The sequence below is a fragment of the Brachionichthys hirsutus genome, chromosome 6, assembly GCF_040956055.1.
Source record: "Brachionichthys hirsutus isolate HB-005 chromosome 6, CSIRO-AGI_Bhir_v1, whole genome shotgun sequence".
NCBI lineage: Eukaryota > Metazoa > Chordata > Actinopteri > Lophiiformes > Brachionichthyidae > Brachionichthys > Brachionichthys hirsutus.
The window spans coordinates 11,773,310-11,794,107 of record NC_090902.1 but is presented as its reverse complement, the minus strand read 5'-3'; the positions used below and the strand labels follow the sequence as shown (position 1 = coordinate 11,794,107).

Genomic DNA, 20,798 nt, shown 5'->3' with positions numbered 1-20,798 from the left:
TGCATGAACATAATTTTAATTCAAGGATGGTGGGATGAATTTGGGCGGTATTTTGGCTCGGCAGTCTGCAGGCTCCCACATGGCTGGATCAGATTTCTTGATTTCAATCGTATCTCTAAATATGTGCACATTTAGAGTTTGAATATACCAACACATGTCTTTGCCTTTTTAATCAGCATATGATAATCCAACTTGCGATCACATTGGGTGCTGAGTGACCCTGAAATTTATTATTTTTCCCTTCTCGTCTTTTCAGACAGAAAACTGCAGCTGCCATGGCAGCAGTAGCAGAGGCTCCTGATGTTTGCTAATCTATTTCAATTAGAGCCAAACAAGTCAACATTTGATTCGTGTTTGAGGACATGATCGGCTCTGAACCTTCAGGGGACGACAATGTTTGGTTCCATTATCGGTAAACCTGCTCTTATATCTGACAGAGAAATAACAAAAGCGGTCACACTTGTAGGATTACGTAACATTCACAAAATCTTAATGCGCAGTAATTTGAACCACAGAATGTAGGTGATTTACGTGTCAGTATATCAAACAATTTAGAAATGATCTGAGACAAATTTCCCACCTTGTAGTTGTTTAGTAGTTTTATGGGAGTTGTCCCGAGTTCTGCTCGCTGGTAGGCGGTGTTTTATTTTCTTCAATACTGTGGTTGTGTTATTTGAAACTGTCATTGTGATTAATAATTGCAGACAGTAATGCTTTAAAGTACAGAAATTAACCTGTGTCGAATTGATAGTGGAAAAATGCGCTCTAATAGTGACTTAAACGTGCTTTTCACACTAATTGGGAGGCACTGTAGTGTCATTACTAAGCCCGCTGCAGTTTCCTACATAAAAAAGAATCAATTGTCATATTTGAACTTATGTGACGTTTATATGGACAGCGCAGTGGTAGCTGTCCTCACAGAAAGGTCACAGGTTCAAATCCGACTTGGTTGCCTTTCCGTGAGGAGTTTGCATGTTCTCCCCGTGTCTGCGTCTCCGGGCGCTCTGGCTATTTTCATTGTAGCAGCAGCAAGCAGGAAAAACATTAATTAAATCAAGTTCCAGGAATTTCCTGGGATTTGTGAAAAGAACACACGACAAATTTAATTATGGTGATGTGGGCATTGTATAATGAATATAGCTCCATTCTGAAAGTACATATAGCAAACACCAGCATTACAATGCTCTTTAGACCTCTTTTGGACACACAGTTCAATGCACACACGCACTCGCGTTCACACAATGAGCCAGTGTTTCCCAACCTTTTTTGAGCTGCGGCACATTTTTTACATTTACAAAATCCTGCGGCACACCACCAACCAAAATGACACTCTAACAGTACATATTAGATTAGATGACCTTTATTATAATAATATAGTTTTTTTTATGTATTTATACTTAGTGGAGGCCCTTAATTAGGGCCTCCATCCCAGAGATAGGACAGATTTATTTATCTTTTTTTAAAGGTTGTTTTTATTGTTGTTTTACTTTACATGTTCCATGTCGTCCTGTGGCATTGTTGTTGTTGTGACCTCTGCTGCAAAGCAAATTTCCCCTTGTGGGACAATAAAGCTCTGAACTGAACTGAACTTAGTGGGAAACCTGGGGCTGTTTCGATGAACACAAAATGAAGACACACACGAAGCTCTTCCTCAAAATCTCTCAGTCTCTCTGTTTGTAGTTTTTATTGCCGTCGAGCTTGAGAAGCTCAGCTCACACAGATATGTAGTTGAAAATGGGAGCAATGTCAGAATAGCTTTGTTGGCTAGAACGGGGAACTCCTTGGCAACAGATAACCAGAAACTGTCCAAAGGAAGATCAGCAAAGTTTAGCTTTAAACCACCATCTTGTTTCAGTTCAGTGTAGTGATGGGAATTCCAGCTCTTTTAAGAGAGCCGGTTCTTTTGGCTCCCAAGTGGCTCCTCAGATTTTTTGTTGTTGACAAAATTAATTTAATACCAAATCATGTGCATTGTGTAAAATTAGCTACTAATGTAAAAACATGCAATATATCAAATGTTGATTAAATGTCTTTATTTAAATCCTCTTTGCACTGCTAGCTACAATAAACATATTATATAATATAAAATACAAAACCAAACCAAACGCACATCTCACAGAGAACCAGGTCAAATCTCTGCATGTAAATCTCAAACAACACAACAAGAAAACATAAATTAAAAAGTACAAAAGATAAAGCAGCTTCAGGTAACAGTTCTACTGTTTTACTGAAGAATGGCATCAAAGAAAACCAAGTGGCTCAGCTTGGAGGGGCTGATCCTGTTTCTCCTTTCTGTTATGATCTGTCCTGTTCTGGAGAAGATTCTCTCTGGGGGGGACAGATGCGATACAGTCTCTGTGTCATCACATGTGTAAGACGTGGGTAGACTGAACACCTGGACTCCCACCAGCTCAGTGGGTCTGCACTTATTTGGATAAGCGGCTCCTCAAGATACGATCTTACTTTATGTTATTTTGCCTTTGTGTCAACCGCATTAAAATGTGTCCAGATTTTACTACGTTTTCTATCGCTCGTTTTTTCTCTTACCCTTTCTAGCGCGTCGTTTGTCTCTGGTCTAAAGTTCTCTCTCTCTGCCTCCCTTTCGTTTTGTCTGCTCGCTGTGCTGCATGTGTGTAACCCCCCCCCCCCGCTCGTTGTGGACACGCACACGCCCACACACACATCTCGACCAATCACGTTAGACTTTAACAGACTTTTTTTGGCTCACAATGACAGAAACCAGCTCCTGTCGTTCGCTTCAAAGTCTGAAGAGCGATCTACGGGCGGCACACACGCTTTATTGCAGCACGGACACCCGACAATGTTAATTACGTGATATTAGAAAAAAAAAAATATATATACCGTATTTTCCGGATTATAAGTCGCGGTTTTTTTCATAGTTTGGTCGGGGGTGCGACTTATAAATCGGAGCAACTTATATATGCTTTTTTTTACAAAATCTGTGAGCGCAGAGACAGTAGCCTACACATTTCTATAACAGGTGTTACAGGGAACTCTGTGACCCGTCAGAATCTGTCGCGGTTTCTGGAGGTTCAGAGTTATCTGTCACACCTGTTATCTAAAAACACAAATTAGAAGGGCTGAATGAAAATGGCGCCGAAAAGAAAGTCATATTCCGCGGCTTACAAGCTTCAGATAGTGAAATATGGAGCTGAAAACGGCAATCGAGCAGCAGAAAGAAAGTTTGGAGTGAGCGAAAAACTTGTAAGGGACTGGCGAAAAGCGGAGGTTACGCTTACTGAAATGAAGAAAACAAAGAAAGCTAATCGCGGGCGACAAGCTAGGTGGCCGCAGTTGGAGGAACGAGTTCACGCATGGGTGCTTGAACAACGTGCTGCTGGGAGAGGTTTGTCAACGGTGCAGTTGCGTCTCCACGCCCAGGTGGTTGCCAGGGAGGTGAATATAAACGGCTTTGCGGGAGGACCTTCTTGGTGTTACCGCTTCATGCAGCGCAAACGCCTCTCTATCAGAGCTAGGACGACACTGTCCCAAAAACTGCCAGCGGACTTCCAAGCCAAGGTTGACAGTTTCCGCGCGTTCATTGAAAAGCATGTAAGTGATCACAACGTGACACCGGATCATATTATTAACATGGACGAGGTCCCCCTCACTTTTGACATCCCCATGGGCCGAAGTGTTGCAGAGAAAGGGCAAAAAAGTGTGAATATCGTTACAACTGGTCATGAGAGATCACACTTCACAGTGGTGCTGGCATGTTGTGGAGACGGATCAAAACTGCCACCGATGGTCATTTTCAAACGAAAAACCATGCCAAAAATCCAATCCTCCTCAGTTGAAGTCGCCGTGAACGAGAAAGGGTGGATTGATCAAGAAATGATGAACTTGTGGCTTACAAAGTGCTACAATAAGCGACCGGATAGCTTCTTTAGAGCACGCAAAGCTCTGCTTGTGATGGATAGCATGAGAGCGCACATCACACCACAGTTAAAAAATAAATTAAAAGTTTTCAACTCCATACCTGCCATCATCCCTGGAGGCTTAACCAAAATACTCCAGCCACTTGATATCTCAGTGAATAGGAGCTTTAAGTCAGTTTTGCGTAACCTGTGGGAGCAGTGGATGACGGCTGGAGAGCACAGCTTCACGGCAACCGGGAGAATGTGGCATGCAACTTTCCTGGAAGTCATTGAATGGATCGACAAAGCATGGGCTTCAGTGACAACCGCAACCATCCTGTCGGGATTCAGAAAGGCTGGAATAATTGGAACTGCAACTGACGACGAGTCTGATGTAAGCGACGTAGAAGAGGAAGCGGCGTCTTGTCTACCTGCCGAGTTGGGGGAGTTGTTCAAAAGTGACACCGAGGATGAAGATTTCCTTGGATTTCGTGATTCGGAGTAAAACCTGATATTTTGGTAAATGTGTTAGCATGTTCTTTGTGCTATATGTTGTTTGGTGTTGGATTTTATCAAATAAATTTTCCCCAAAAATGCGACTTATCCTCCAGTGCGACCTATATATGTTTTTTTCTTCTTAATTATGCATTTTTTGGCTGGTGCGACCTACAATCCGGAGCGACGTATAATCCAAAAAATACGGTATATATATATATATATATTTTTTTTTTGGTGATATTGGAAAATTTCTCACGGCACACCTGACGATCTCTCGCGGCACACCGGTTGGGAAACGCTGCAATGAGCTACCTGTCCTGACACAGAAGCGAGACACATCTCACAACATAAGGTTGAAAACAAATTACGCACACGTTGGTGGATAGCTCCTGACAAATATTCTGAGTGCAATCTCATCTTTATTTCCTTTATTGCACAACTCATACGACCAAGTAAAAAAAAGAAATAAAGTAAATTACATATCGTTTAATGCAAGGACGAAAATCTCACGCCATTTTGATATCTCGAGATCTCGTCGCACGAGATCTCGTCCCATCCCTAATTGATTCAGAATCAATAATTTTATAGATTAAAATAAAAATGCCTTTATTGTATTCACCAAACATCCTCTTCTTTCTTAGCACATACCAAAAATGTCGACCAAAGCCGATTGTTAAACATAGACGCCGATTTATTTCTTTGTTTGAACAAGGCAATAACAAATGAACTGTACTCACGCAGTGCATTACTTAACTGACAGACCACACAAATCACTTTACAACGGAAGCCAGTTATTCACAGAGGCAGTCACACTGTATTGATACATTGTGGATGTACAGGAAGGGAAAAACACAAATATCACAGCAACAGGAAATGGACCCGCTCAGAGCATTCACATAGGTCTGAATATTAATGTGGAAAAACTTTTGTATTTTAATAGCTTTACACAATCATTCGCAATATGTTAACCAAGAGTCACGCAGACAGATTGTTGTTATAATGTTCACCTATGGATAGATGCCCAATGACATTGGCATTAAAGGAAAATGAGCACATCAAAGGAAAAAAAGTTCAAATACACTTAAAAACTGTGTCTTCAAAGCACAAGAGAGTAGATATAAAGCTGCTTTGGTAGACCTCACATTTTCTATACTGAGTACATACAGACACATTAATAATGCTCTGCAGCGACTCAACAACGTATTATCCTCAGCAACTCCTGGGCCAGGGGGCCTTTGGAAAGGTTTACAAAGCAAAACGGATGAGTGACATGAAGACGGTGGCCGTTAAAGTACAGCCCTTGACTAGACAAACCGTGCGCCAGTTAAAGGACGAGGTAAGTAAGAAAAATTGGGCCTTATTATGAAAGTTTACGATGAGCAGGATATATTTTATTTTCAAGTACTCGGTGCTGTAGGAAATCCGTGTCAGTGAGTTTGCAAGCGTTTCATACAGTATAAAATATGTGCCAGTAACATTTGATGAGGACCTGGATGGGACCTCTAGACCTGCTTAATGCATCTATGATACTGCAGAGTATTTATATTGATCTTTGCTTACTGCTGCACATTTCCTTCCTTGCCAGTGACTGGAGCTGGAGGAGAGGCGTGCCTTATTAAATTTTTATTATAAAGACTACCTGTCACAGGGCAAGGCTAATACTTTAGCCGTGTTGACCATTGAGAGGGAGCTCGTTCAAAGACTCGATTTCAGTGACATTACTAATTACTAATGATGTTAATTTGATGACTTTAATGAAGAGAGAAGGCTGAAATATGCCCTGCTAAACTAATGTGAGAATTGGAATTGGAGGGCATTATATTACTCAGCTGATGATTGCAGTCTTTATGAATAGTCAACTGATTGTGATCAGTAAAATTTGTGTTCAATTTAATTGAAATTGGTTGTGAAGTTCTTGGAATGTTTTATATACTTCAGTTTTTGTCATTACGAATATTTTTCAAATTAATTTTGTGTGGCTATTTGATTGAAATTAATGGGTCGATGTCGTGGAGGATTATTCGGCATGGGTTGGGGCATATAGTTCCCCAGCAAGTTTCTTGACGGTCCATCCATCCATCTGGACTATGGCTTTTGAGAGATTACTATGATGGGATGTGGATCCCACGGCCACATCCGTCTGTGTAAAATAAAGTCACAAGTTAGGGATGATACTAATTAAAAAAAAAAGTAAATCAGTAATTTTGTTAAATAATGCAGCCTCATAGGCAGCACGGGTAGCGTCTCCCTTGAGCCGGTCCCAAAGAACAGCGTTGCGGCAGAACTGGCATCCAGACCTTTGCCAGACCTCTAAGCATGCAAAAAGAGATCACTGCATTTTCCGGGCAAATTGAAAAGGGCTTTTAGTCCTTGCCCTGATCCCAAGTGTTTGTGTCTTTTATGAGTGCTTTTTGGCAATTGACAAATTCGGAACTGGCTTATGATGTCTAACCAAACTGAAAATATTATGTTTCCTCAGTTATTCATCCTGTACAAATTGAAAGCATTGGACCCGGACAGGTGCAACATCGTCCGTTGGTACGAGGATTTCATTGACAAGAACATGTTTTGCCTCGTGTTTGAACATCTGGACATGAGTCTTCACACATTCATGTACCAACACTGCCATGCCTCCCGCTTTCTACTGAAGGAGATCAGGCCGATTGTCTGCCAAGTATGTACTCTTGCACTTCTTTAGCATTACTTAACAGTTTCAAATTATTACCAATCAATTATGAATTCATTCTTTTGATTCCCTTTCAGCTTGCCAATGCATTATGCCACTTGCGTACATTGGGCATAGTCCATACGGACATTAAGATGGACAACGTTATGATGGTCAATCATTTACAGGAGCCCTACAGAGTGAAGTTAATTGACTTTGGGCTAGCCTGTAAACCATCAAGAATCATTGAGAGCTCTGAGATTCAGCCGCTTCCGTACAGGTGAGTAAATGGCTAATTTACACCCACTGTGCACTTGTAGAATTCAATATTACCTACATTGACATTAATGCCTGACATGTTTGTCCACTTTCAGGTCTCCAGAGGTCATCTTGGGTCTTCCTTTCACAGAGGCCATAGACATGTGGTCTCTGGGACATATGGCTGCAACTATGTACATTGGTACACAATTGTACAAAGGCAAGAATATGTACAACATAGTAAGTAGCATTTAAAGTTTCTTCCTTCTTCGGTTTGTCCCCGTCTGGGGTCGCCACAGCAAATCAACCTTCTATTTGATGATTGCATGCTTAATTCTGGTAATGTTTTACGCCAAATGCCATTCCTGCTGTAACCTTCTTCTGCATTTTTCCGGGCTTGAGACGGCTCAACTAAATTTGCTGTGTCTTCAGATCAGGTGCATTGTGCAGACGCAGGGCCAACCATCAGATATCCAGCTCGGGAATGGCGTCAACACTGAACTGTATTTCAAGAGAGTCAATAAATGCAGCGTCAGTTCCTGGAAACTTAAGGTACAGTGCTCTCTTTGTCTTGCATTTTGTGTAGAATGCAAATGTGATCTTTGTAAACTAACAACAACACTTTCCATGCAGACACCAGAGGAATATAGTGCTGATGCAGGGACTGCGAGCAAGACGATACGTAGAGCAGTTGTAAACACTCTGGATGACATCATCAAGGTAAGTTTAATTTATTTTGACCTTTCATCTGAAAGTTTTACTTGAAGCATCGAAAAACCCTCATCGAGTCAATTGAAGGAGTCCCCTGACCTTTGTTTTTCGTGTTCCAGATCTATCCCATAATGCATTCGCATTTTGAAGACCATCTTGTCGAATGGTGGGATAGGATTTATTTCGTGAATATGCTGAAGAAAATGCTTGCGCTTGATCCCGATCAACGAATTACACCAACAGAGGTCCTCCATCATGCCTTCCTCACACAGGAACACATGATTCACATGTTGCCCTTCAGCATCCAGTAAGTCAATACTTGTATTTTATAATATTGTATTGATAATCTTACATATTTTGCAAGTATTATATAATGGAAGAAGACAAAATTCCAATACAGGCTGTTTCATTTACTTCTTATATCGTAATCACATTAGTAACTAGAAAAAACCCTTCAAATTAGATTTACACCATTCACATGGTGATGTGGATCATGACCAAAATGTTCTAAATTGTTGTTGTAAAGGGACACAAATTGTGAATTTGAATTTGACGCTTTTGAATGTAATGTAAACTGATCCATAATCCAGGATCACCAAAAAATAATCATCTGTTCCTGGTAACATTCCCAACATTTCTTACAAATTTCATCAAGATCCATCCAGAACGTTTTGAGTTATTTATCTAACGGACGCGCGGACAAACGAGGTAATAAAGTCAACTATCTAATGGAATTATTTCATGTTTTCTAGCGTTCAGTCTTGCCATGGCCTCATGGCAAACTGTTTCAACATCATTAACCAGGACGTCGCTGTGGACAGGTCAGCAATATCAGTTTCTGCCAATGTCCCGGATAAGAGGAACCAGGGTGTGACAAAGAGGTCGCCTGAGGACAACACGGGTTCTCATAAAAAGAGGGCTCGTGATGAGGAAGAGGGGGAGCCTAACAACACAGGTCCAGACCAAAAGCGGACCTGCAAAGACGAGGGTCCTCGTAGAAAGAGGGCTCGCAATGAGGCAGAGCCCTCTCTGCCAGTCACCACAGGTCCAGACCAAAAGTGGACCTGCAAAAATGAGGGTCCTCGTAGAAAGAGGGCTCGCAATGAGGCAGAGCCCTCTCTGCCAGTCACCACAGGTCCAGACCAAAAGTGGACCTGCAAAGACGAGGGTCCTCGTAGAAAGAGGGCTCGCGATGAGGCAGAGCCCTCTCTGAGGCCTGTCACCACAGGTACAGACCAAAACTGGACCTGCAAAGATAAGGGTCCTCGTAGAAAGAGGGCTCGCGATGAGGCGGAGCCCTCTCTGCCAGTCCCCACAGGTCCAGACCAAAAGTGGACCTGCAAAGATGAGGGTCCTCGTAGAAAGAGGGCTCGCGATGAGGCAGAGCCCTCTCTGAGGCCTGTGTCCACAGGTCCAGACCAAAAGTGGACCTGCAAAGACGAGGGTCCTCGTAGAAAGAGGGCTCGCGGTGAGGCAGAGCCCTCTCTGCCAGTCACCACAGGTCTAGACCAAAAGTGGGCCTGCAAAGATGAGGGTCCTCGTAGAAAGAGGGCTCGCGATGAGGCAGAGCCCTCTCTGAGGCCTGTCTCCACAGGTCCAGACCAAAAGTGGACCTGCAAAGACGAGGGTCCTCGTAGGAAGAGGGCTCGCGATGAGGCAGAGCCCTCTCTGCCAGTCACCACAGGTCCAGACCAAAAGTGGACCTGCAAAGACGAGGGTCCTCGTAGAAAGAGGGCTCGCGATGAGGCAGAGCCCTCTCTGCCAGTCCCCACAGGTCCAGACCAAAAGTGGACCTGCAAAGATGAGGGTCCTCGTAGAAAGAGGGCTCGCGATGAGGCAGAGCCCTCTCTGAGGCCTGTCTCCACAGATCCAGACTAAAAGCGGACCTGCAAAGACAAGGGTCCTTGTAGAAAGAGGGCTCACGATGAGGCAGAGGGCTCGCGTTCGCGAGACAGATCGAAACAACATGAGTCAGAGTGTACCCGGTCTGGAGTGGAAGACAAAGCGTATCAAAACAGCTTAATTATGTCAAATAAGAAAAAGACACGGACCCTGCTCCAGAAACAAGCTCTAGGAACATGCAATGTCACCTCTCTGGTGGGAAAGGAGCCTGAGCTGGTGTGCGAGGTTGAGAAGTCCTGACTGGATATAGTTGGCCTCACCTCGACACACAGCACGGACGCCGGAACCACTCTTTTTGAGAGGGGTTGGACTCTATTCCACTCTGGACTGGACTCGGGGGGTGAGCTCTCGATCTATGTTGGGCTGAGGTTGCTGAGGTAGTTAAAAGCTCCTTGGTGGCGAGGCCCCACGGGTGGATGAGATCCCCCCAGAGTTCCTCAAGGCTCTGGATGTTGGTGGGCTGTTATTGTTGACACGACTCAGGAGGGGGAACCAGACCCTCCAGGTCGGGGAGGAGATCCTTGTTCACGAGTGAGGGAAGAATGGAGCAGGAGATCGACAGATGGATCGGTGCAGCGTCTGCAGTCATGCGGACCGTGCGCAGATCCGTCGTGGTGAAGAGAGAGCTGAGCCGAAAGGCGAAGCTCTCGATTTACCGGTCGATCTTCGTTCCTACCCTCACCTATGGTCACGAGCTTTGGGTAGTGACCGAAAGAACAAGATCGCGGGTACAAGCAGCTGAAATGAGCTTCCTCCGTAGGGTGGCTGGGCTCTCCCTTAGAGATAGGGTGAGAAGCTCAGTCATCCGGGAGGAGCTCGGAGTAGAGCCGCTGCTCCTCCGCGTTGAGAGGAGTCAGATGAGGTGGCTCGGGCACCTATTCAGGATGCCTCCTGGACACCTCCCTGGTGAGGTGTTCAGGGCACATCCCACCGGGAGGAGACCACGGGGAAGACCCAGGACACGCTGGAGAGACTATGTCTCTCGGCTGGCCTGGCCTATCCATCTCCTTGTTTTTGACTCGTCTCCGACCTGCCATTCTCTCTCTCTCTCTTTCTCTCCCTCTCTCCCTCTCTCTCTCTCTCTCTCAACCCAGCCGGCCAGACAGATGGCCGTCCACCATGAGCCTAGGTTCTGTCCAAGGTTTCTGCCCGTTAAAGGGAAGTTTTTCCTTGCCTCCGTTGCTCTTGTGGGTCAAGTTGGGTTCTGTGTTTCCCTGCAGGTCTTTCCCTGCTAATCCTGTAAAGTGCCTTGAGATGACTTTATGTTGTGATCTGGCGCTACATAAATAAAACTGAATTGAATTGAATTCAAACGGAACTTAATTTGTTATATACCACTGAAACGACGAGGCTATTAACACGGCTAGGGCACAAATATTATGAACATGGAGACATACGGGCCTCTTCACCAGACACACTTTGATTGGATTATTGTCAACCACATTTTTTAGAAGCACTGTGATTCGATTTTATCTGTTAAATAAAGGTGTAAAAAAGATCTCAACAGAGAAGATAGTTTATTCACTCAGAACTGAAAATATCTTGTGTTACTATGTTTATAATTACCGTAATTGCCGAACTATTATGCGCACCTGTGAAAAAGCCGCACCCACTGAATTAAAAAAAATATATATTTTGTACTAAAATAAGCCGCACATATTCGTAAGCCGCAAGTGCATTGAGACAAATGATATTTAACGGAACACGGCTCGTAACGATATCCGCAGCAGGTCTCCAAGGTGAACAGCGTCTGGCATGTTAGAATAAGGGAAGTCGGCAAATCAGATCCGTAACTTCGGGATAAGGATTGGCTCTAAGGGCTGGGTCGGTCGGGCTGGGGTGCGAAGCGGGGCTGGGCTCGAGCCACGGCTGGGGGAGCAGTCGCCCCGTCGCCCTCCCCTCTCCGCCCGTCGGAGGCTGCGCGGCGCGCGCGCGCGCCTGGCGGGGTGTCCCCGTACCCCTTGCCCCCGTGCCCCTCATCCTCCGTCCGCGGGAGCGTGGTGCGGCAGGGGTGGGGACGCCCGGGAGGTCGAGGGGGTGGGTTCCTTCCCCGCTACGCGGCGTGTCCGACGCCGCGTAGCGGATGGCGGACAGGCGGCGGGGACCGGGTACGGCGGTCCGGCGGCGGCGACTCTGGACGAGCGCCGGGCCCTTCTCACGGATCTCCCCAGCTACGCGCAAGCGGGGCTTTCCCTCCGGGCGGGCGGGCGTTAATTTTGTAACGAAAATAAATAGGCTTTAACGAAACACGGCTCGTAAAGAAAGTGGGAAAATATACGTAAATTTGCCGCGTCGTTGCATAAACCGCAAGGTTCAAAATATTGGAAAAAAGTAGCGGCTTGTACACCGGGAATTACGGTAATGGTATTATTAGCATTGATCATTCATAGTGTATTTTTCTATCTATTGTTTGAGTTCCTTGACTATTAATTATCTAGAGGTGGAATCTTTCCAGTAACATTTTGAAAAAGAACAAGTGTGGGTGGAACCTTCCTCTTTCTGTGAGTCTATGTGAGATATTTTGCTTGAATATGCTTGAAATTCATGACTGAAAAAGGCTCTTTTTTTGCAGAGAACCTCACCAGCACTTAGTAAAATTCCGTTTATCCTTTAGGCTTCCAAGGCCGTTTTTGTATCCAAAATCTGTTGCTCACAGCGTAGTAATAATGGAGATTATTTGGATGATAATGGTTAGTTTTATTTGACTAAGGCAACAGAACTGCTTGGCAAGGTATAATGGAAGATCTTCATTCTGGATTAAAACTTCAGGTATATTACTGTTGTCCTCTCCAGCCCCCCCCCCCCCCTTAAGAGTTATCTTTCGCCACAGTGAATACATACCTTGCATACCTTGAAATACTCTAGTTGCTGGGTTCTCTCCCGACAAAGTTTACGATTTGTTTTTATGCTCTTATGATGAGTTTCTCTGATATACTCTGCAGGATAGTCTCAGATCCTGTCTTTTGACAGCTGTTGCCAGATTATTGCATAATATGAGTACTGACTGTAAAAATAGCTTACTACATGTGTCAAAGATCAGGTATTTGTTTCAGAGGGGCAACGCCCGTCTACTCTGCCCATTTGCATCTCTGCACACACTCATTATGCAAACCTCATCACATGTAGCTACACAGTCTGGCCGCACATTCAACGGCAGCTGTCATGTTGGCGGCTTGCCGGAACGCTACTATACTCACGCTATACTCGTGTAGTGTCACGGCTGACAGAGGAACTGGAGGATGGCTCACCATCCTGTCCCCTAATGCTAACAATACGTAGTACATTCATGGGCGTGTTTATTGGAGCGCTATAGTTACTCGCTACTTTACAGAATAATAATACACATACTGGTACATACATTTACTTATCATTTGCTAATGCTTGTTCATTTGTACATACGTATATCTCGACAGTTTTTCCATTACCAATTTGTATTCTTTCATGCTGCTGCTGCACAGGCCTCCAATTTCCCCTCGGGGATAAATAAAGTATTGAATACGACTGTTTTATCAAATAATATCATATACAACAGAATGGATTTCTGACACAGCTGTAACCAAGCAACATGCTCTAGTGTTATTATTATTATTATTGTTGATGTAGCTATATATATGATCTTTTGTAATGGAGTATATTTTCTTTACTGTAACATCGACATTTCTTTTTCTTCTGCCACCGACTGTTTCGTGCTGCACATGCGCTCACACTAAGGTAAGCGCTGCAGGGACATGTGTTCACAAGTGTTTGCATGTATCCTCCTCTCTGTGAACTCGCTTCATTGTAAACTAAAATAAAATACCCTGGCACAGATTTAAAGGAGAGAGGGCTCCGAATCACAGCCACTTCTTGTCATAACAAGAACTGAGTAGACTCAGTCTGGTTTTACTTCTGTACACACACGGCATCTCACAAATGCAGTGTGTTGGGTTAAGCCCTTCATCGTTTTAAAGTCCCATTGTCTTAAGTATATGTCGTTGACATTTAAAATGTATGCCTGTACCAGTGTGACTGGAACGAGACAATGGAGGACCTTTCCTGAATGGCATGTGATGCTAATAACTACATTTATTAAGTCAAAAGCAACACAGTCATTTCCTAACCAACACTAGAAAGGCAAAATAATAAAAGAAAAAAGCAGCTCATTCTGCTCATAATTGGATTTACTCCGTCCACATGGTGATCCGGATCATCATCAAAAGGTTATAAATTGTTCTTGGTATCTTTATACACCAACCAGGAAATGTGGAAGTGAATTATAGTTGATGTTGTTCCCTCCTTTGCGGAAGTAACAACAGCACAATAGCGTAAATACATATTGTTTGCAGAAGTGAACAACAGAGGAACCAGTTCTCCAGAGAGGAATTGACTGAGGAGAGACTGACATCTGCTGGGAGAAAACCAGTAATGCGTCCTACCCAAACTGGTCTGCTGTTGAGCGACCAAACACAAGGATGCAGAATAGATGAACAAAAAATCAGAAACGATTAATGATATTCAAATATCTAGATAAAATTTATTTTATAAAAGAAAAAGTAATCTAAATTCAAGAGACACAAATGGACACCATGTATTGATTAACGTTTATTGATCTCTCTTGTGAATTAACTGGTGACTAATCAGACCAAAAGTTTCCCTTTGCATTATTAATCTCGTCACGGAATTGGTGATGTCGACTCATATCTGCTTCTGAAGTCAGGTGACTAGGATCCGCTGCCCCCCCCCCCCCCCACGTCCCTTTGGTCATTGCGCTGCTTTGTGATTGGACACCGTTACCAGCGGTTGTTCAAGCAGCCAATCAGGTGTTTTGTTGCTCCCTAACCGGTGCCGCGTCTGACGTCACGTCACTTCAGACGCAATCCGCACTGCACTGGGCTTTCTCCAGCAAAGAGGATCGCTCGTTACGGTAACCGACAATAACCGAAGACAGATATTTCATATTTACCAGCACCGGGACGCTCTTTATTCAAAGGTAGGCGCTCTCAGATGTCTGTAAGTCTTATTTTTCTATTTTTAATAGCAACTTACGGTGCTGGATAGCAGGAGAGGCTGTTATTTATTGGTTGGGGCCTGAGATACCACTAACCATTTTAGAAGCATTTTATTTAACGTTTATTTTTGGACAAAAATTACATTAATAACCTCACCTCAGATGCCATAATACTATTATTAATATTAAAGTAAGCTACTATAAATACGGTCATATTAATACTGTAATACTGTATTTTAGCTAGTAATAAACTAGCCTAATAGGCGATTTTATTCATGTTAACAGGCTAAATGCTGCGTAGGTATTTAGCATCACAGATTTTGTCGTGGCTTTGGTCGATTCTTTGAATTTACTTCTAGATGTGTGAGTTTTAGTGAGACACTTGGTGCGGGGGGGGGGGGGCTTAATGTACAGCAAACCTCATAGCGTCCCATGTTATCTCCAGAGAAGGTAAACGCATGCAGGCAGGTAACACAGTCGGTGCAAGCTCGGGCTCATTTGAATATAAACCTTAAATTTGTATAAACTTGGACTGCAAAGACCTGTTCTTGAGGCCTCTAATTGAAGTAATACTTCTTCAGGGCATTCTGCTTTGAAATCCACACGACATTTATTCCCTTTGGTGCCTTTTCTGTTCACAATTACGTATTTTATATAAGAAACATATTGAGTATTATCCAAATGTCGTACCTCAACAACAGCTGAGGCTAGCAGTCCTTCCGTAATCTACAGAGACGCTCTTTGAGCCCGTTTTATTATAATGCTACCATCACAATCTCACATATGTCAGTATAAAGATGAAATCATGTTTAATAGACTCTGAGATGTCTCCGGTTTCCTCTTCTGTGTGCGTTTGTATATTATCACCACTATCCTGTTGTGGAAACATTGGCTCAGCTTCCTCAGTCAAACAGGGGAAAAAGAAAATGACAAACATGCAAACGAACTCTGGGCAATCCATTCCGTAAACATACAAGTCATACAAGTCAAGGACTGCAGATCACTTCTCGCCAAAACTTTATCTGATTTTAATATCAGGATTCCATGGATGTAGTCAAGGGGAATAAAAAATGATGAACTTTAGACAGTATTGTGCAATGTAATAGGCAGTTTTACTGGTATCTGATTAACCAATGCACCACTCAGTATGAGGGTTGAAGGTGAAGTGTGTTCGCCATGAAAGCATTGCCGCTGTTTAAAAGGAGAAAGAGAGACAATCATGTTATTTAACTACTTTAAGGTACGATGAAAACAATTCACCAACTCCTGGAACCTATAGTAGCCTAGCTATCGGTCAGTAGCTTCATGAACTCACTTGGTGCCACTGCAGTAACAGTACCTTTCCTTCTGGTCCAATTCCCCCCTTTAAACTTTGGTAAGTAATAAATGAGATTAACATTCAGGTATCACACTTTCCAAAATCCACTCATAAAACTAGTTATTAATACAGTATTATTACTTAACTATGTAATATAGAAGATAAAAGAAACTAACTTTGAACATAATAAATGATGCTGGTTTTACAACACAGATAATGACGCTGGCAGCCATTTTTTTATTGCAAGTTATGCAAGAATCTGCTAACAGTCTACTGTGAAGTCAAAGTGAGCACCCTCGAGCAGAAGGTGGTCTGAGTGGACTCTCATGTCCTTTGTGTGCATGGCCAATGCAGTAATGAAGGCTTCCTTGTGCGCGGTGCTGAACCAGGATGTACCTTATCAGAAGGTACATCCTGGTTCAGCACCACGCACAAGGAAGCAGGATGTAACCCCTTAGGAGGTATTGGTGGTCGGATGGGAAATGCAACACCCTCTCATGCGGTGTAGCATAGAGCAGAGTTGAACCCTTGGACATTTAGAATTAATTGTACCTCCTAAACATGACAGATAAACTAATAGCTTGCAGAGAAACAACGTCAATAATAACAATCAGAATAATAATAAATAATAAATAATAATAAATGGGAACTAGAAAGACAATCAGAGATTGCAGACCCTCGCCTCCAAAAGACTATTGGATCTTGTGAGACAGTAAACAGGGCTTCCGGATCAGAGGGGCCAAACCTGCTCTAGCTTGCTGCTCCGGAACGTACTACACGACACCTTCTGGACTCTTTTTCCCATCATGCCATTCGTGTCCCTCCCTCTTAAAGTGACACTCCCATGTTACAGCACAGGCACAATTCCTGTTCATGTAAAAATAATTCTAGAATCTGGATACAGATCCAGATCAACGCCATTCTCAGAGAGGACCGAGCCACTGACAGAACCTTGCTTGTGTAAAAATTTCAAGTCGATTGGGTTACTCGTTTTTGAGTTATGCGCGCAGACAGGCAAAACAAACAAACAGACAAACAGACAAACAGACCCAATTGCAATACCCTCGCCTCCGCTTCGGCGAGGGTAATAATCACTTGCATGCGCTCTGCTGTCTCATTTTGTCCTCTTTGTGTCTTGATTCGTTTGGTTATCCTTACCACGCCTGCCGAGGCCACCTCCTCCACCTGGAGTACGTGTGAACAGAGGGATAATAGCGTTTATCGAGGGCTGATATTGATTTTGGTAAAACACTGATTCATAAGACGACCTCTGTTAACTTCCCAAATAATATTCCGTTGTTGTCCTGTGTGCAGAGACTCTAGCGGTGAAACGGCAAAGGTGCAGAATGGCAGGAAATGATTTGGGAAGTTAACTACATCCTTAAATGTTGTGTTCTGTGGAACTGTCACATTTTCTTTCTAACATTGTTTTGTTCTTGTATCAGAAGAATTATTGGACTAATATAACTGGTTTTTCCACAATCCACACCGTAGCACACATTGTGGTTTCCAGTTTAATCAAACAAAATGGAATGCAGATCTAATCCTTTTGTATTTTGTTGTATTATGTTGTATGATTCTGCTGGTATTGATGATGACCTACGACACCCAACTCGATGTTGTGCTCAGCGACTAATTTAAATTAAAAAGTGTCATTATTTACAACATCACAATTTTTTTTTCCTATTGTTTTTTTTTTAAGGTTAATCAAACTCAAAGATGAATTTTGAGCAGCCCCCACCATACCCAGACGGTCCTTCTGCTCCCGGCTACGCAGGCCCACCTCCACAGGGCTACCCAGCTCAGGGTTACCCTCCGCAGGTGAACATGGCACAACCTAATTCAGCTTACCCTAACTACCCTGCTGGACCTACGGGCCCAGGCGGTCCATACCCAGGCCCAGGCGGTCCTTATCCTGGCCCAGGTCAGCCGCCTTATCAGGGTTACGCTGGTCAACCACAGTTTGGTTGGCAGGGGGGACCCCCTCCTGGACCTATGTATGGGGAAGCTCCGAAAAACACAGGTGAGCGTCGCTACACAACTTCTCCATAAGTCCACAGAACATTTTAAATGAATCTGAATGAGTTTATTAGATGTAAGAAGCATTTGGGTCTCTGATCTTTGCTTAAAGAGTTCTTTGTTGACAGAAGGGCTCTTTGGACTGAGTGTTATCATTGTGAGTGTTACTCTCCAGAAGCGATCCGTTTGAAGGCCACTGATGAGTTGAGAAGTTAATGATATTTGAATTGGAAACAGTAAAGTAGAACAAAAAGATGTCAAAGTTATCAGTGTTTCACTTTTAGTCACAGGTTTCACATTTTACATGTGGAATAAAGTGATAGAGACGAAAAGAATTTCAGTGTGCATACCTTTTCCCATTTAATGGGAGTACTGACTTATCACATGACCGGCGGGGGCTAGATGAGCTTTAATTACTGTTAGTAGACGCTGCTGGCATGTTCGCTCGTACAATAGCGCTCTTGCCTGGCTTTGATTGCATTTAATAAAACAAAGCGATCTTATCCTATTTCACAGCAACATGACATGCTCTGCTGCCGCACAGTCGACTAAGCTAACTTAACAGCTAACATGAGCACGCCGCTCTATCATAACAAGTCTGTAAGTCACTGCAGCGAGGAACAAAAAAAACTACACAAGAGCCACAATATCTTCCTCTAACTTGATTAAATTAGGGTTTATTTCAACCAAACCATAGTTTCTCACTTTTGGATCACTATCCCGACGAACCAAAATGTTTTTTTTGAATGAATTATTGTCATACTTCCATAAAGTGTATTTGTGGTCGTGCACAACTCATTCTGTGAGTTAATGTTGTTTGTTTCAAAGACTGTAAAAGGTGACAGTCTTGCTACTTGCGCCGATCCGAAGCCAAGGAACCCAGGCGCCATTCATCAGTCTGTTCACTAGTTGCATGTGACACAAGTGGATTAGGTGACTTTACAGAAATGGTTGGCTCAACATTAAAGGAATGGACCTGCCGTCGAGCGTGATACGCACGGTACTGCATATCACCCAGCCCTGCTGGTCACCTTGGTCACCCGTTTAATGAGTCACTGTGACTAGCTGAGTAAAGCTAGGTAGGTGTCCCTCCACATGAATGATTAATCACCTACGCCGGGACGTGGAGGCGTATTTGCTCAAGCCTGTCGCTTGACCTTTTTTTGTGTGTGTCTGGAACAGATGGTAACGCTCACACAAATGGGTAACACAATCCTTTCGCATGAATAATTTAGACATATTGACTGAAGATCAAGTTGATGGAAAGGCCTCGTTGGGGGGGGGGGGGGGGGGGGGGGGTGGCGAGTCATTCCGTAAGCTCTCATTTCATTGGTTTAATTATACCTCAGAGCAGTGCTAATGCTACTCAACCGCAACTCTGTTTGATCGTGGCTCCGGGCTACTATGGCATTGCCATGGAGACGAGTCTCACGCGGCGGGCGTAATGAGAGGAAAATCATAGCCGCCATGGTGACGGCTGAACTCGCTGCTGAAGATTCGACAGTGATTCTGAAAATGATGTGTTTTTCGTACAATTTTAGATGAGGAATCTCTAATCGCTTTCTTTGAATTGCCTCCTCCCCTTTTCCCTTCTTCTAACACCTTGTCGACTTCTACCCTTTCCTCCTCCGCTGCTCTCTATTCTGTCTCCAGTGTATGTGGTTGAGGACAGGAGGAGAGATGACACAGGAGACACATGCCTGACAGCCTGCTGGACAGCTTTGTGCTGCTGCTGCCTGTGGGACATGCTGACATAACATATTCCACATTTATTCCCTTCCATTACCCTTTTGCCCCCCCATCTATGTGCCTCAGTCCTTATCACCCCCCACCTGCCTTAAAGCGTTTTGCTTCCTTGGAAACACCATTCTATTTAATCTGTGAGTCTGAAGCTTGTCTGTAATTCTAAGCATTGATGGTATTACATGGAGACGTCTTGACGTGAGGCCCTCAGCGCTGACTGACAGGCGCTGTTCAGTGACCACTCTGCAGCACCTTGCAACTAAGCTTCTAAAGTTAGAATAACCCGATTTTCACGCTCACACTCTGTAGAGCAATGCAACACTCACAGACATACACACAAGTTAATATAGATACACAATCATACATACACATTTACAATGTATTTGGAGCTCAGGTTCATGGTTTTCTGGCACTTTATTAAAATTACCTCTGTAAAATATGACTCCTGTTTGCCTTGTTATCGCCAACCCTTAAAAAGCCCCTTCAGCTAGTCTACTTTCCATAGCCAAGGACGACCCTCCCTGCACCAAAGGCCACAAAGACTTTGCTTGAAATGCTTCCCTTACGTTTGCACAGAAGCTGTTATTGCTCGAGTCTGTCTTCAAGTGTCATTAGAGAGATTTATGTTTGATTACTGTTAACGTTTATTGGCCTCAATGTCTCTTTTTTTCAAGGTGATCTTGATTAAAAAACAAAAACACTTTCCAATATTATTTAATTTTACTTTTCAGATTAAACTGAAATCATTACTTAAGTGAATGATCTGTCAGATGCATTTTGTCTTTGGAAAATAAAACCCATTGCATTAAAAGACTTTTC

General features: G+C 43.5%; 1 protein-coding gene across 1 annotated transcript; it reads left to right on the top strand.

Moving 5' to 3' along the window:
* Nucleotides 1-14,767: 14,767 nt before the first annotated feature.
* Nucleotides 14,768-20,798, top strand: zgc:165573 (cysteine-rich and transmembrane domain-containing protein 1). Its single transcript, XM_068740529.1, has 3 exons — nt 14,768-14,881; nt 17,920-18,240; nt 19,890-20,798. The coding sequence occupies exons 2-3, from the start codon at nt 17,937-17,939 to the stop codon at nt 19,991-19,993; spliced, it is 408 nt and encodes a 135-aa protein (XP_068596630.1). The 5' UTR covers nt 14,768-14,881; nt 17,920-17,936; the 3' UTR covers nt 19,994-20,798.